Raw genomic sequence first — 16555 nt, 5'->3', positions numbered from 1 at the left:
TGCAACCCATGTACACTGATACAACCTAACAGAAACCTGATACTTCATTAGAAATGTATAACATTTTACTTTATAAAAAATGTATAATAACTATTTATTAATTTTCTAAAGGTTTACAACTATGTAAACTCAACAATCTGTCATATTTGGAGTGTAACTTAAGTTTGCTTGCACTGTTTATTGCCTGTGAGCAAGATGAGACATAGATGTTTTCATTAAAAGCTTACTTTCCCAAATGTTGTAAATGCTTAGGTTGAGCTGTACAAAAAATAATGCATTGGGAGAGTTACATGCAGGAAATGCTGTTTCCCTGATCTGGTAAAGACAACGGGTCTTTTTTTCTCTCTCAACTATAAAAAAAGATATTTCATTGTTGTGTAAGTTGCATCTAGCTAAGTTTCTAACTGAACATGTATATACCCTTAGAGAAAAAAATGCTCCCCTGGCTTCATTTTTCTTCATTTTTAGCACTTTTGGACATACATTATTTCAGTTCTTTTGGATTACCTGAAGTTTTAATGTTTATTATACCTTATTTGAAAACGATCAACATAGGAAACAGCATTTATTTTCTTATTAAACAAGACTCATGTTTTGTACGCAGTTATGTTTAAATTAAATGTGGAAGATGAGCTACAATTATTTTGTGGTATCAAAGCTTGTGAATTTAAGGCCGGCAACAGTGGTGCAGCGGTTAGTGTTGCCGCCTCACAGCAAAAGGTTCTCCAGTTCGATTCTTGGCTGGGGTGCCTTCTGTGTGGAGTCTGCATGTCCTCCTTGTGGTCGCGTGGGTTTCCTCCAGGTGCTTCAGTTTCCTCCCACATCCTAAAGACATGCAGTAGGTGGATTGGACACTCTAAATTAGCCCTAGGTGTATGTGTGTGTGTCTCCTGTGGAAGGTTGGGTGCTGGGCTGGCAACTTGACACCATAAAACTCCACTGCCAATCATGAACAGACAGAAGATCTGCTGTGGTGACCCCTAACCAGGAAAAGCTGAAAAAAGAAGAAGAGCTTGTGAATTTGTTAGATATAGCAAGCACAAGCCATACCTCTCAACTTTGTTTAGGAATTATGGAGGAACAAAGGATCCATCTAAGGGACAATTTTTGAGCATTAGTCTATTCAAGACACATAAAAGGTTAATAGAACAGGTTTTGCATAAATATGCATTTTCTGAAAAGTAAGAAGCCTGAAACTCTAACGTCTGGCATTACTTACTGATTGTAATCTTCGGTGATTTATCAGAAAATCAAAAATTTGATGATGAGGGTCAAGGCTAAAATATGTGGCAGAACGACGTATATTCCGCAAAATCAAAGACAACATATTTATTAATCACACCACCATCGATTATTCAACAGCTAGGTTAATATTGGGGCACTGCATTGTACTGGCATACACGTGCGCACGCGCATGTATTTCACGTATATTGGAATTAACCATCCATCACTCAGTATCATCAAAGGGAAGCGTCAAACAATTGGTAGTAGTCACTATTTCACCATAGCTCTCAACCTTCTGTCTTCTAAATGAGGAGCACTAGCTCTCGTAATGTGGAACAAATGGGCAAAATGTGGAACATCTACTAATAGCTCACTAACAAATTCAGCTAGGAAGCTCGTAGGCTGGTTAAACCGTGGCATTTTTACTTATGAAATAATTATTTTAACGAATTAATACAATTCATTTCTGTTTGCCACGGATAGCCATTAAAATATGCAAACACTGAATGTGTGGCAGACCCTTTCAATGTGAAACTTATGAACTTTTTAAGACTCGAAATGAGGAACGTTCCTCAATAATAATGAGTTACATGCTGCGGTAGCGTTGCCGCCTCACACAGTCAGACGCTGTCCGGTTCGATTCTCAGCTAGAGCATCTTCTGCGTGGAGACATGCGTACCTTCGTTGAAGGTTGTGCGTCAGGGCTGGTAACTCGGCACGTAAAAATCAACTACCAATCATTAGCGGACCGGAGTTCCGCTGTGGCGACCCGTAACCGGGAAAAAGCCGAAAGACACAAACAAACAAACTTGAGAGGAATGAGTCCCTAATAAAGACCTCATTTACGTACTTCCATATTTGTCAGGCTGTCAACTTTTTACTGCAATAATTCTGGACAAAGCCCAAAATAATTGGTTAGGGAGGAACAAGCGACAACAAATAAAATTAGGGACACTTTTTAAGTATTGTTCGTTCAAACTTAGTTGCTAGAACAACATGTTTTGTGTTAACATACATTTTCTAAAAAAATATGAATTCTGAAACTCAACAGTGTGCCGTAATTTAGTGGCCACATTTCTCAATTATTTATCGGTAAATCGTACGTTTTATGCGAAAAAAGTATGACTCAAAGATATGGATACGTTGCGAATGTCTGGGGCAGTCAACTTTCGTTTTCAAAGTTTTCAGGTCTGGCAATATTGACCCCAACCAGCTTCCCTACAAGCTCTTCTGACATTGTAACGTCATCCAGCAAGATGGCTGCGCTCTGGAAAAAGGGCATGGGGATAGTGAACAGAAGAGTGTTTTCGTTCTGCAAAGAAATTATGCCCGTCGCAGCAAAACCCACGTTTGTAATTCGGGCAGTTTTACTTCATCAGGTACAAAAACGGGCAAGTCTGGCAGGCTGCCAGTGTGATCGGGTTGTGCTCAAGTTGATAAGTGTTCGTTGTCGCTGTGTTACTTCTTCACACGGCTAAATTAATGTGATGTTGTTAAAATATGGGCTTCACGATTAAAAAAAAATGATTTTTTTTTTAATGTCAGACACTATTTTTGTGTCAGTGTATGAAGTGTAGCACTTTTATATTATGCATAATTGGGGTTGAGTGTCACTTCCTTCTTGATTTGGGTTATGTTTGCTTATACTTTTGTGATCTTCAAATGCGTTTTGCTTTTTTTTTAAGGGACCTAGATGGCTTGAATGCGTAAGACCTTATTACCTGTATTGACAAAACCATATCCACTTGTTTAATTATTGATTTTTTTCCGTTGAGAAGGTAAATGCAGGTGTGCATATAGGCATGTATGCTGACACACACACCTCGTTCCTTTTTTTGACTTAAATTTTAGCACTCTCCCTTTTAATATGTCCTAAAACTGGTGACTTTTGGAGAAAGGATGGCAAATTACACTTAATAAATAATGGCAATAATTACAGTTATATTTTTCTTGTACTTTAGAAAGTATATATTAATTTACGTTCTCTTGATCTGTCAGCGTTTCAGATTAGTAGTACTGTTGTTTTAAAAGTGTCCCAGATTGTCCCTGATTCTGTTGAAATTTGACCAGGATTGGTTGAGAGCTGTGCATGTGCATTTTCTGAACAACAAGATCTATGCAACTGTTGTCTGGTGTAATGGTTGTACTCTTCAGTACTTTGCCATGAAGTCAAGTTAAGTTACAGGAAGAATAAACAGAGGAATTGTCAATAATGTGAGAGGGGGTATAATTACAAAACACTGCAAAGAAGTGTTACTTCAACTGTGTCACTTGCCAGTACTGGCCATCCAAGTATCTGTGTAATATGTAGATAGTATGTTTGGAAGGTCTACAAGAGAGTAGTGAGACCAGCTATGTTATATGGGTTGGAGACAGTGGCATTGACAAAAAGGCAGGAGTCAGAGCTTGACTGGCAGAGTTGAAGATGTTAAGATTTGCACTGGGTGTGATGAGGGTGGACAGGATTAGGAATAAGTATATTAGAGGGTCAGCCCAGGTTGAAGGGTTTGGAGACAAAGCCAGAGAGGCAAGATTACGTTGGTTTGGACATGTGCTGAGGAGGGATGCAGAGCATATTGGGAAAAAGATGCTAGGGATGAAGCTGCCAGGTAACAGGAAAAGAGGGAGGCCTAAGATAAGGTTTATGGATGTGGTGAGAGAGGACATGTAGGTAGTTGGTGTGACAGAGCAAGATGCAGAGGACAGGAAGAAATGGAAACAGTTGATCTGCTGTGGTGACCCCTAACGGGAGCAGCTGAAAGAATAAGACAATGTTTGTAGTACATGTAGCATGCTGTTTAATAGTGGAGATGAGGGAAAAACTATGTTATGTACCTCTCTGATGTCATGGAGGTGAATAACATGTTTTCTTGTGTGTGGCGTAGAGTTGTTAATACTGTAGCCTTGCTCATACACTTGATGGTAGTGATAAGAACCTAAAACAACATACAACAGTTTTTCCTGACTCAAACGGAAAAAAGAAATCAGCCTGACATGTTTAACAGCTTTTAAAGCTGGTAGTCCGTCAGAAGGATACTTCTCTCCTGGCTGCTGTCTGTTCTGTGAAAAGTATGATGGGTCTTTCAAGGTATGTGTAAGTAGTTATGTATTCTCAATTTGAACATCAAAGTTACTTCTTTGATATCCGTGCCTCGAACATATAACAACTTGTGTTCAGAAATCCAATTATAATTTTCTTTGTTATAGACCTGTTCCTTTGAGATCATTTAAACTGTAAACACAATCTTCCAGTATCCCTGGATACCACTGTTTATTATGTATTTATTTGTTAACCAGGTAGATGGACTAGGACTAGTTTTAAGACCCTTTTTCAGTCATGGTCCAGGATATAGACACAGTACTTTACTCAACACAATTTTACAACGTGCACATTTGTATAGATACCTGTAAATGTATTTCACTTGAGGAAATTAGTTTAAATTCAGCAGTCCCATAACAAGTAAGGTATATACCACAGAAGCACGTATAAACAATATAATTTCTTCTACAAAATATAGATTATTCTTAGAAGATCGGGTATTGCACAAAGTACAATAAGTAACTTTTTGATAATCCCAGTTTATGTTTTGTGCAGTGATAGTTTCAACTTGGTAGTTCCCCTTAAGAGATCATTGAGGTTTTGTAGAAGCTTGAGTAGTGCTAAGTCAAGGGTAGAAGTCAAGACTTTGCATTTTTATTGTATGAAATGTATTCAAACTGTTTGTAGACTCTATTCCATTTTTCCTGATATGTGCTTGCAATTGCTATAATCCTGAGTTGTTGCTGAAAAGCATCCAGTTTCAGTCATTTCACTTATTTGGTTAAAAAATAAGTAAACGTTCATGTCATTTGATAATAAAATTATGTATCTTGTTTTTAATCACAGTTAAAATACAAATTGGTTTGTGATTCATCGAGCATAATCAAAGTTTTCTGTAAATAAATACATTGAAAATATAATGGTACCTTGCATCTGTTCTGTTCTCATATTACACTTTTGTGTGTAGTAACTTTTGTTTTTACCATGTGTAATCCCCGTTGTGCCAGATTTGGTTATAGTTGCATAGTAATAGTAAAATACTTTTTGAAATGAGCATTGTTTATTTTGTTTACCCAGGTAGTTCAGTGATAGAGTGACTAGTTGCAGACACTGTCTTGGTGAATAAAGAAATATGGTATGTTTTCATTTGACTTGTAAACCACTAACACCCAGGAGGTACAAATGGCTGTTTTTAGAAATGATTCAGAAGTACTGGACTAGTTGTTACTTTTTTTGAGCTACATGGTATGCGTTTGTAGACAAAGAGAATGAAGACCCCGGACTTCAAACAAGATAGAGCCTGTTATCAATGCATAGCCTTCATCTTTTGTGCTTTATTTTTAGTATTTTTGTAGATAATGGCACATTAAGGCACTATACTTGTAAGTTATAGTATTGAAAATGTGAATGTTTAGTAAAGCATTTAGTATTGATGGTTCATAGGGCTTCATTCACTTGTTGAGCTCCCACTTGTGCTGTCTTCTGTGTAGAGTTTACATGTCCTTCCTGTGTTTACTTGTGCCTTCTCATTGTCTCCCACATCCCAAAGCCATGGCAGTAGATGAATAGCTGATCCTCTAAATGGCAATCTCCCTTGTTGATGGGTATACACACATTTTACTGTGGGATTGACTGGTATGGCCCTGGAGAATGAAGGTGCAGCCTGAGAAAGGATATGCTCATAAGATGCTCTGACTGTGGAATATCTATGAATCTAATAAGTTCAACCTGTGTAGAGTGGCAAGAAAAGCTGAAAAAATCATGATGCCTCAGCCTCGTAACTTCAGATGGGTACCAAGTACTGACAAGTAGATACTGAAATAATTGTATTTCTATTTATTTGCTTAAAATATTATTCCAAGATAGAAGTGGACAAGTTAATAGATCTGTTAAGTTTAGAAAATCGACTGATAGGAGTATCCTGTTATATGTGCTCAATTACCACTGTGCCCAATTACCACTGTCAGTCCCTCTTAGATTTAGTTCCATATTGAGGTTTGCAGTGATGGAAAAATTATTCTAATGAATTTTATGTAGCAGATAACACGAATGACATTGTAAAGAGATTGAGAGCAGGAAGATATAGTGATGAACAATGTTGGGTGCCACAGAATAAAGTGTGATAAAAGGAGAGAAAGACCCTTCTTTTTACTGAGGTGGTAATTTTAAGGAGAATTTTGGGTGGTTCAATTTTTGTGACTACTTTTAATCGTTTTGTTGAGACAGCTGGCACCATAATAAACCGCAGCAAGTGAATCTTAAGTGATATGGAGCTGAGGGGAAGTACGTCATTTACCTTATCATAGGCTATGTGATTTGCAACTGTCTTGCATAATGCAAAATACATAATCTGTAGTTGCCGTTTTTTAGTGGAGATGGAACAAATGGTGGAAACTGTTACAACTTCTCGGAAGTTGTTACCTTATTTGGACTATGTAAGCAGGAAGTTACACACTTAGAATTTTAAACCATCAGAAAATACATATTTTGGGACTTTGAGAACAAATGTTAATAACAGCAGTTGGACTTTGCCTTCTGAAATGGGCACAGAGGACTTTTTGGTATGAGAGCTGAGGTCTGGGATTCATAGCTTGGATGTTGCCTGTGACTGCTGAATGTAAAAGTAAGATGTAGGCAAAATGCAGTACATGTTTTAGTTAGTGGTTAGTAGTAGGTCCCGGAAAAACAGTAGTCTTTTTTTTTTTTTTTAATGCCATTTGTCTTTTTAAATCATTTGTTTTACAATTCCTCATGCAAGTGTTTATTTGTGGTACATTAAATAAAATTAAGTAGTATACCTTTTAATATTAAAAGTATAGATTTTTATTATTCAGTTTGCAAAAGTTTGTGATTAGAGGTTTATGTATTTGTAGAAGGGCTTGTGTGTAGACTTTGTGACATTTACTGGGCTCTCTGCTTATGAACAGTGACTGACGCCAATGCCAAAGAGTAGTACTTGAGTGTATAATGTAGAGGTGAGCAAGCCAGAGCCTGAGTATCTGCTCAACTCGGTCTAATGATCTAGCAGATTAAAAATGTGAGAGACCTGAGCCACAATTTAAAAAAAAATCTTTTTTGAGTTACTGCTGACTTGATTCAGACCAGACCTGCCGGATGAGAGTGCTTTCTTTTGGGTCTGGCCCACATATCCAAGCATTGTGGTTAGCTGGAATTCTGGAGGGTGGTGCCACAGTGCTGACAAGGAAGAAGATTTACACATTTTTCATGGGAGAGGACTATTGTAAAACATTGATGGTCAATTCTTTATAAGAGATTTTCAGATGATTTTTAGGATAAGGGGTGCATTATTTCCATTACTACAGAGTGCTTGCATGTTTCCACTGAGGAGAAGCTTGTTTCAGTGAGAGAAAGAAAGATCAGGAGAACATGGAAAGCACTAGTAATGCTAAGGACGGCATGGGCAGAGCTCGTTTGTTTCTTTGTTTTTATTAAGGTAAGCCTCAGTCTCTCAGTTGTCTTTGATTTTAGTTCAGTGCTGTGAATCCACAAGAGGTGCTTAGTGTTATTTGTTGTGTGTGTGTGTGTGTGTTCAATAACAACATGTTGAAATTACTGTATTATTTTAGTAGATTCTTTTTTTCTTTTCGTTTCCTCACTGTATTATTGGAGTAGTTGGTTCTTTATCTCTCTCACTTTCCTAACCATTACGTTTCAGAGATGTGCGCAGAACTGGGTTGACTTTTTGGGAAAGGAGTTTGGAGGCATCTTGTACATGAAAGCAAAGAGTAATCGTAGGATCATTGCTGGCAAATACATGTTATGATTTGTTGGGGACAGTGTATGCGTTTACCAACCAAAGGCTGAAATAAAAAAATGTAAAATTGTAGGTCTTTGCCAATATTGTTATATTTTGTAGCAACTTCACGTCAGAGGTGGTGCACATTCTCTGAAGGAGTACAGTCCACTGGGCTAGAATGTGTATTTTTGTACCCAAACAGATTATTAAGAATACTGTTTATACACTACTGTGGGCTCCCTTAAGGAAACTAAACTATGGTTTCTTGCATAGAATTAACAAAGAAAATTTAGAATGTCACAAGACTTTTGTTCCATTTAGGCAGTGTCTTGTTTTCACTTTGGGGCTGCTTTACCATTTCTTACAAAGTGTAGAGAAATTGCTGTGCACTAAATCGTCATTAGACAATAAGGGGGAAAATATGTATATATTTTTCCATTAACCAAGACCACATTTCTTTTATTACATACAGAGTGCTATACTTCTATGTTGTGATGATTATTATAATTTTCTCATTTTTCATTGTCCGATAATCTGCAGATTTGGCATGCCGAAGGGGGTGGTTGAGCCCACATTTTTAGGAATTGTAATTGGCGTACTATCGGCATTCGTTCATTACAGTTAATGCTGGCGATGTCAGTGTATGTTTAGTTGTAACTGCAGGGCTTTTTTTTGCTTAAATAATCTTCTCCTTCCAGACTTGGTTATTTTTAACTGCTGTATTTGTCTGCTCTGGCTCGACTCAGTGTATTCTAAGAGCCAAGCTACAACCTTAGCTATGCTGTGGCTCTGCTCTTCTTCAAAAATCCCAGGCTTGTTCACTTTTAATGTATTGCATGGCCCTCCACTGGGAATCAGCAGTGTATTGCATGGCCCTCCACTGGGAATCAGCAGAGGGGGGAATATCTTCATCAGTGACATTTCTTTTTCATTGTTATTTTTTGACAGAATTTCTTGCAAACTTGAGCCACTTTATTGATTGTAATTGATAGCTAATTTAGGTAGTGAGTTTAAACATGTATGTGTAACCACCTCATCCTCATGTTTGTCTGGCACTTGAATATCTTACAAGAAAATAAGTTATGATTTTAATACTGCTTAGAAAGGTTGCCTAGCCCCGGCTTCAGTTGTAGGTGCAAAATAGATATATTGTAGTTGGAATGAACAGTAACTTTGTTCTGTGTGTCCTAAAATTGGTCTGGCTAGTAGCAGTGAATGTTTCTGAAATACTGTTTAGTGTTCTATTCATCGAAATTTGAAGGTATTGGATGACCAGAACATATGGGTAAGGTAGGTGTGGGTTTGGCAAAACTAATGCCAAAAATTTCAGATAGTCTGAAATTTGTGCCATTTGGGGATGGGAGAGTTTGAGCCAGTGTATGCAGGTCATGGTTAGAGTAAGGACTAAGTAAGAAGACAGACTTAGTTTTTGTGTGTGTGTTTGGGGGGGGGTTCCATACTTAGTTTTATGGAAAGTGTTTTTTCTAGGGTAGGATGGAGAGTTAAGGTTAGAATACATTAGTAAGGTGGGCAAGAGGGTGAAATCCACCTTAATAATGCAAGCAAACCCCAACCTTGCCCCTAATCCTAAATCTGCACCTTTCCTTAGAAAACCCTTTCCGTGACACTGCCATTATTCAAATTTTATCTGAATGAGTGGTAGGATTTTAGTGATTGGATTGCAGAAGGAAAATGTTTGCCCTTTTGTTTACTTTGTGATCTAAGTGTTTTTTTACATGTTGATTTTCAGAATGTTTTTGTGAATCGCCTGAGTGTCAATGCTTGTGCATTTCAAGAAATTAGTGTGATATATAATTTATAATTTATATGTATGTATATGTGTGTATATAATATGTATAAGAGTTTCATTGGTTTGATCAAAATCTGTTTAATTGACCACAGATAGTTGACAGGTGTGCAAGATCGACAGTCCTTGGCTAGGGGAATATTCCCTTTCCCTGGACATCGTGAGATTTCAGAGTTAGTATATATAATTAGCAGAGGGTGTGGGGGAATGTTTGTTTTTTATGAAGTTTTATTTGCATGCTCCAAAAAGCAACCTTGATGCATGCATACTAGGAAGTTGATAGTCCTGTTTTCGATGTAGAGTGGTTTACCTTCAGGATGTTGAAATTCGTGGGTCCACTTCACGTGACTGAATCTCAAAATACTGAATTGTGTGTGTGTGTGTGTGTGTGTGTGTGTGTGTGTGTGTGTAGGAAAGACTGTGATAGTAACACTACTCCATTTTAATGACTTTTTATTTATTTTATTTACACTTTGCTTACTGGGTTAGTCCCACTAGGGTAATTGCCTTTTTTCAGGGGAAACATAAGGTGGTATACTGACTGGAGAACATTTTTCCAGGACACTAGTGAACTATCCCACTCTCTGAAAAATTATGTAGGTTCGTTTATGTCTACCTGAGGAGTCATGGTTCTTTAATGTAAATAGTGAGAAAAGGAACACTGTTTTATAAATCCAGGAGGAAAATTCCCCTTTTTTATCTGTAGAACAGGCATTTGCTATTATAAAAGCAAGTGTTGTGCAAAAGTGTGGATTTTGTGTTCGGTGTATATTTATTGATGAATGACTTTTGATTTCTTTGCAGTATTTTGATACAGTTAAAAATACATGATATTTCTAACTCCTATGGGATAACATTGTCTATAAATGATGGTCACTATTGTTGTGACACCTCAACCCCATTTGCAAAAAATAGGAAAAAAAGCGCTGTGTATGGCGCTGTGGAACAGTTTTACATTGCTACATGCAAAGCATGTTACAGTGTTTGTGATAAGAAGACCATTAGGAGACTTTCTCAGCATATTTTGAATGAATGTACAGTATTTAGAAATAAGATCCTAACAATGCCTTATAAAAATACTTGTGCTGATTTTATGAAATGTTTTTTTTCTGTGGTAGACAATAGCATTGCTCCAAGAGGTGGTGATTGAGGCAATGTGAGAAGTAAAACAGTTGAGAAGACCCAAAACTTCAGATGTAGGTCACTCATCTGGATTACGTAATTATTGAACTGTAAAATATATTTAAAACTTAGACAAACGAGATTTAAGTTGATTATTATTAACACGGATTTATACATTGTTTAGGCATGGACAGTTTTAAAAGCATTTACAAAAACAGCTATTTTTCACAAATTTTAGGAAAGACAACTTAAGACTTCACATGACTAAAAGAAGGTCAGTAGTGAGTGTCCAGTTATTTCAAATTACGCGGTTTTGATTGAATTATGGAGAGTGCTCTGGTGAAAGTGTGATGAAAGTACTAAACATTAGATAAAGGGTTTTGCACCATCTATGTCTGCATGCATTTTTTGGCTTTTCAAGTGTTTTTACACACATGAGTATGTCCTTTTAGACAGGTTTAGTTATCCCCCTCTCACACATACACACACACTCACTGAATTATAACTGACTTGCATATTCAACAGTTGCTCTCGAGCATGCAGGCCTCTGGAATTTGGGATCTCTTTAACTGAGAGTTGGTAGGTGTGAATAAGTTAGGTGCCGTTTGTCGGACCACTTACTTAATATATAAAATCCGAGCGAGACCTAGAAGATTAACTTTCTACTTTTTCATTCACGGTGTGCTAACTCATTTCTGTTTGCACCATTACTGTTTGTGTCTTGATCAGTCCATGGTGAGAAAATGTATTTGAAATTGCATAAAACTGAAGTACAGAAATGCATCTTCCCTGAAGAACTGAATGATGGCATTACATTAAAAACATATTTTTTTAATGAGAGTCTCTTGGGATGCATTTGTTAGTGTATTGTATCTTTAAAAACAAACATTGTAGTGTTAGTAATGGATTCTGTGTTGTGATTGCTGAATTGTGTTCATTTTGTGCTGCCTGGAAGATTGGAAGGCTAAGGTACCGGGAGATTTCATGTCTTTCTTTCAGTTATAAGTTTCTGAATTCATTTGAGTTGTATGCAGGTAAGTTTATTTTGGTGATTTTAGAAGTATGATCCTCTGAATTTCCTGCAGAGTGTACATATGTGTCTTGGGATGGAATGGAGTACCATCCAAAATTGTTTTCCTGCCTTAGGCTTGTTTGCTGGGATAGACTATGGCTTCTGCAGCCCTTGATATTTAGATATGCAGATATTTAGAAAAGTAATTAGTGACTAAGAATATTTGATGTTAATGATACCAGCTGAAAAGTTATGCATATAACCCCAAGCTGTAGAACAGTTGAAATTATTTGTAGATTATTTATTTATTTATTTATTTATTTTAATTTTTATTACTAAACTATTTAATAGATTTAACCTTTGATGTTATGTAGTCCTATCTCTCCGTAATTCTTGCTGGATGGGTTCGGAGTCGATTTTCAGCTCCGAGTCGGCCAATACTAAAGCTCGAGAGCTTTTACTGGCTCAAGGCTAACCCCTATCCCATGGTGCCTCACGGCAATTCCCCAGATCTTGTTTGCCGCAAAAGCTTTGAGGTTGTTTCCTTACTGGCTCGTTGGCTAAGTAGAAGATTTTTTGATAAATCTTGATATTTTTTGTCTAGTTTTTTTTATCTTTGTATCTAAATAGTTGTTTCCTATTACCTGTGTGATTGTAGTGTGTGCGATCCCCTGTCCCTCTTTTCTTAGGATTGTACGGCCCGTTTTAGTTAGAGGGCTGTAGTTGCCCATTTAAATTAGAGGGCCTTTCCTCTCTGAGTGCTAGTCGTCCTCCCCTTTTAAAAAAAAAAAAAAAAGTTTTTTCTTCTCTTCATACCTTTTCCTGTTGGTTATAGTTATTATTGTTAGCTTTGTTTTCTTGTCAGTATGTACAAAGATAGAAAACACCGCCCTTCTGGGTTCAAGAAATGTGACAAGTGTTCACAAAAAATGTCATTGACTGACAGACACACACTAGCTGTGTGTATTGTCTGGGAGAAGCTCATTTACAAGAACCCTGTATTTTCTGTCATGCCTTTAGTACTAGGGTTCTTAATGAGAGAAAACGCAAATTGATTGACAAGGGTCTTATGACTACTTCCTTCCAGGAACAGCTGGAACTTGGTCAGACAGTTCCCAAAACTTTAAAGAGAGAGTCTCCATCAGTTCCAGTTTCGGAGCCATCTAAGAAGTCTAAAGTGACCGAACCAAGGAGTTCTGGCTCCAATTCTGCTTCTTCTGTCTCTGTGCCGTCTGTTTCCTCAGTGCCGAGGCAGCCTTTGGTATCATGACATTCACCAGTTATCGACCCTATCTCACCTACTTTGAGATCTCCTATATTAGAGAGGAGGAGATCTCCTATCTCCACCAGTTCTTCCAGGACACTTTTGGATGAGGATATCAAGCGGGTGGTGAAGAGGCTGCTCTGTAACCCGGCTCTGGCTAAAAAGATAGCCCTTCCGGACCCAAAGGCTTCGGAGCCGTCCCATATTCAGATTACTGCTCCTCCTCCGACTGCTTTGCTTTCGGAGTTGAACACTTCTGGTCCTTCTGTGCTGGATCCTTCGGTTCCGAGAATTCTTCCTGCTTCATCGGAACCAATAACTCTATCCTCATTGGCTAAGTCTAGAGCCGAGGGGGTCTGGGAGCCGACGCTCTCGAGTCGACTCCGAGAGGGATAGTCACCCCGTTTTTTCTATGGAACCGACCCTCCCACGTCTGCTTCGGAACCTGTCCCTCCTGCTCGGAGCAGACCCTCCGTTTCCTCTGAGCAGAGGTCTTCTTCGGAGCGGGGTGGAAAGGCTTTCAAAGCAATATAGAAAGCTTTGTCCAGTGCCAAAGCCCTGCCTTTGGACCTGATGTCCCTCCAGCAGCTGGTAGCAACCTCTTCTCCCCTCCTCCCCCTCAGCGTAGGGAACCAGAGACTCACGGAGCCCCCATTGGAGGCGTCCCCTCTTCTGAGACTTCCCCAGATTATCCCACTGGGGTGCTCCCTCAGAAGTGACTTTGTAAGAGGAAGCAAATTGACTCGCCTGAGTTAGTCACGTCAAACACTGATTTGGATGAGTCAGAAGGATCCCCAAGACCCCCTCTGAGGATGTCTGTTTTGCAGACATCCTTGAAATCCTCAAGACAGAGGGGTGATTGGAAGACCTCTAAACCTACTGAAGACGAATCAGTGTACCTTGAGGTCTTTGGTTCCCGACCTTCCACTTCCTGGGTGACACCGCTTTATGACCAACTCTTGGGCGTCATATCCTGGACCTCCCCGGACACAGTGGAGCCTGTCCCGAGGAGGCCAAACAAATTTATGACTGCTCCGGCAGATAAGTCGTCCTTTCTAAGGGAGTTCCTGTGGATGCTATGGTGGTAGCAGTGGCCACAAAAAAGGAGTTGTCCGAGACATCATCCAATATCCATCCTCCTAATAGAGAGTCCAGGACGATGGATAGGTATGGAAAGCGTACCTTCTCTTCAGCGGCACTTACCTTATGATCGCTGAATTACCTGTCACATTTTAGTAGACTTCAAATTGATCTCCTGAAGGAGTTGGGAGATGCCCTTCAGGGTTCAGTAGCTTCGGGATCCATGGACAAGGTATCTGCGCAGCTCTCCACCCTTATATCTGTAACCTAACTCCTCCATGAGGTTGATTTCCTATGCAGCTGACGGAGTGAGCAGGGCAGCCACAGCAGGAATTTCTCTTAGGAGACATTCCTGGGTGCGTCTGTGTAACTTCACAGAATCCTTTAAGTCTTCCTTTACCAACGTCCCCTTTGATGGCTCAATGCTTTTTGAACTGCAGGTGAAAGAGACTTTGACCAAGTGCGAAAAGGAAGGGAAAACCTAATCTGCTGTCGGAGTCTGTTTCTCCCTTCCTTTTAGACCCTATCCCAAGGGTCAAACAGGAGGGAAAATGTGGTTCCGTAAATCCCAAAAAGGTTTCCTCAGGCACAAGTCAACCCTCCCCTAGAGGCAGAGGGAGAGGATATAATGGAAGACGCCACCCTCGTGGCAGAGGACGTCCGCATCATCAGGGAGATAGAGATACCTTCTCTGATTGTCCCTTCCATTGCCCCTGAGAGGTTGCCCAACTGTACATCTCTGGAGGCAGTCGGCGGTCATCTTTCACTGTATCCAAGCGCCTGGCTACAAATTTCCCAAGATCATTGGGTACAAAGCTTAATTTCCAGAGATTACCTTATTCCCTTTGTTTCCAATACCCCGGTAAACTGGTCTGTACCAGACATGCCACCCATTCAGTTAGACCGTGCAACATCAGAGGTCATCTCGTTGCTTCAAAAAAGAGTCATCCAAAAAGTCCCCACAGAGCAAATAGGATCCGGAACGTACTCGCAATTCTTTTTAGTTCCAAAAAAGACAGGGGACTGAAGATCAATTCTAGATCTCCGCAAACTCAGCAAGTCTGGAAAGAAATCCAAGTTCCCATATGATCACTCTGCAGTCGATATTTCCCTTTATCGGGAAAGACAATTGGATGTGCTCCATAGATAGTCATTACGCGTACTACCACATCAAAATGGGCAGGCACTCCAGAAGACTTCTACGCTTTCGGCTGGGAGCCAGTCATTTTCAATTTCGAGCACTGCCCTTTGGCCTCACTACAGCCCCCAGAGTGTTCACCAAATGCATGGCAGTGGCAACGGCTCACCTGAGACATCAAGGATTCCAGGTGTTTCCGTACCTAGATGACTGGCTCCTCACTGCTACCACCAAACACCAACTAATCAGAACCAGGGATGAGACTCTATCCTTGTGCACCAGATTAGGCATTACAATAAACCTAAAAATGTCAGCCTTCTCTCCATCGCAGCGCATTGTCTTCTTGGGCTCAGAAATAGACTCAACCATCATGACAGCAAAACTGATACCAGAAAGGATAGAATCGTTGCACAACCAAGTCGGATTCTTGCTGAAGAAAGACAAAGTATAGGCCAGGATAGTCCTTTAGGTCCTAGGGACTATGGCTTCCACCATTCTCTTAGTTCCCCTAGCCTGTCTGCACATGAGAGTACTTCAGTGGCTACTGTTTGCCCAGTGGTCTATGCAGGATCTCCCCCTATCTCACCAAATACTAATCACAAACTCCTGCAAGAAGGATCTAGCATGGTGGTTACGTATGGATCAACTTCATCTAGATCACCCACTTGCTTCCCCTCAACAAAATGCAGTCTTGACCACGGATGCCCCCTAGATATGGGGGGGGGCATTATCTGGGAATGATGATCCAAGGTATTTGGCAGGATCACAAGAACCATTTGCACATAAATGTTCTAGAGATGAGAGCAGTGCTATACGCGTTGCAAGCACTTCACAGTTCTCTTCCCACAGGGACAATTGCGATTTAGTCAGACAAACATGTCTGTAGTGTGGTATATAAGCAAGCAAGGTGGAACCAAATCTTACCCACTTTATCAGGAGATTCTAAGAGTATGGAAATGGGCGACGGACAATCAACACTTTTTCTTGTAGCAACACACATTCTGGGGAAGTCCATTGTGATAGTAGACAAACTCAGTCGAGCAATTCTGATGCCTCACGAGTGGCCCCTGAATTCAGAAGTTGCGGAAAGGATTTTTCGCAAATAGGGCCA

General features: G+C 39.6%; 1 protein-coding gene across 2 annotated transcripts in view; it reads left to right on the top strand.

Moving 5' to 3' along the window:
• The first annotated feature begins 2330 nt into the window (after nucleotides 1-2330).
• OXA1L (OXA1L mitochondrial inner membrane protein) overlaps nucleotides 2331-16555 on the top strand; it is a 634732-nt gene continuing 620507 nt past the window's right edge. For both annotated transcript variants that reach the window (XM_044058379.1, XM_044058378.1), the window contains exon 1: nucleotides 2331-2603. In XM_044058379.1, coding sequence (XP_043914314.1) covers nucleotides 2346-2603 — 258 coding nt within the window. In that variant the 5' untranslated portion in view covers nucleotides 2331-2345. The remainder of the gene's footprint in view (nucleotides 2604-16555) is intronic.

This window comes from Protopterus annectens, chromosome 16.part0 (assembly GCF_019279795.1).
Source record: "Protopterus annectens isolate FY-2018-M chromosome 16.part0, PAN1.0, whole genome shotgun sequence".
NCBI classification, from domain to species: Eukaryota; Metazoa; Chordata; order Ceratodontiformes; family Protopteridae; genus Protopterus; species Protopterus annectens.
This window is presented reverse-complemented; position numbering and strand designations above follow the sequence as displayed.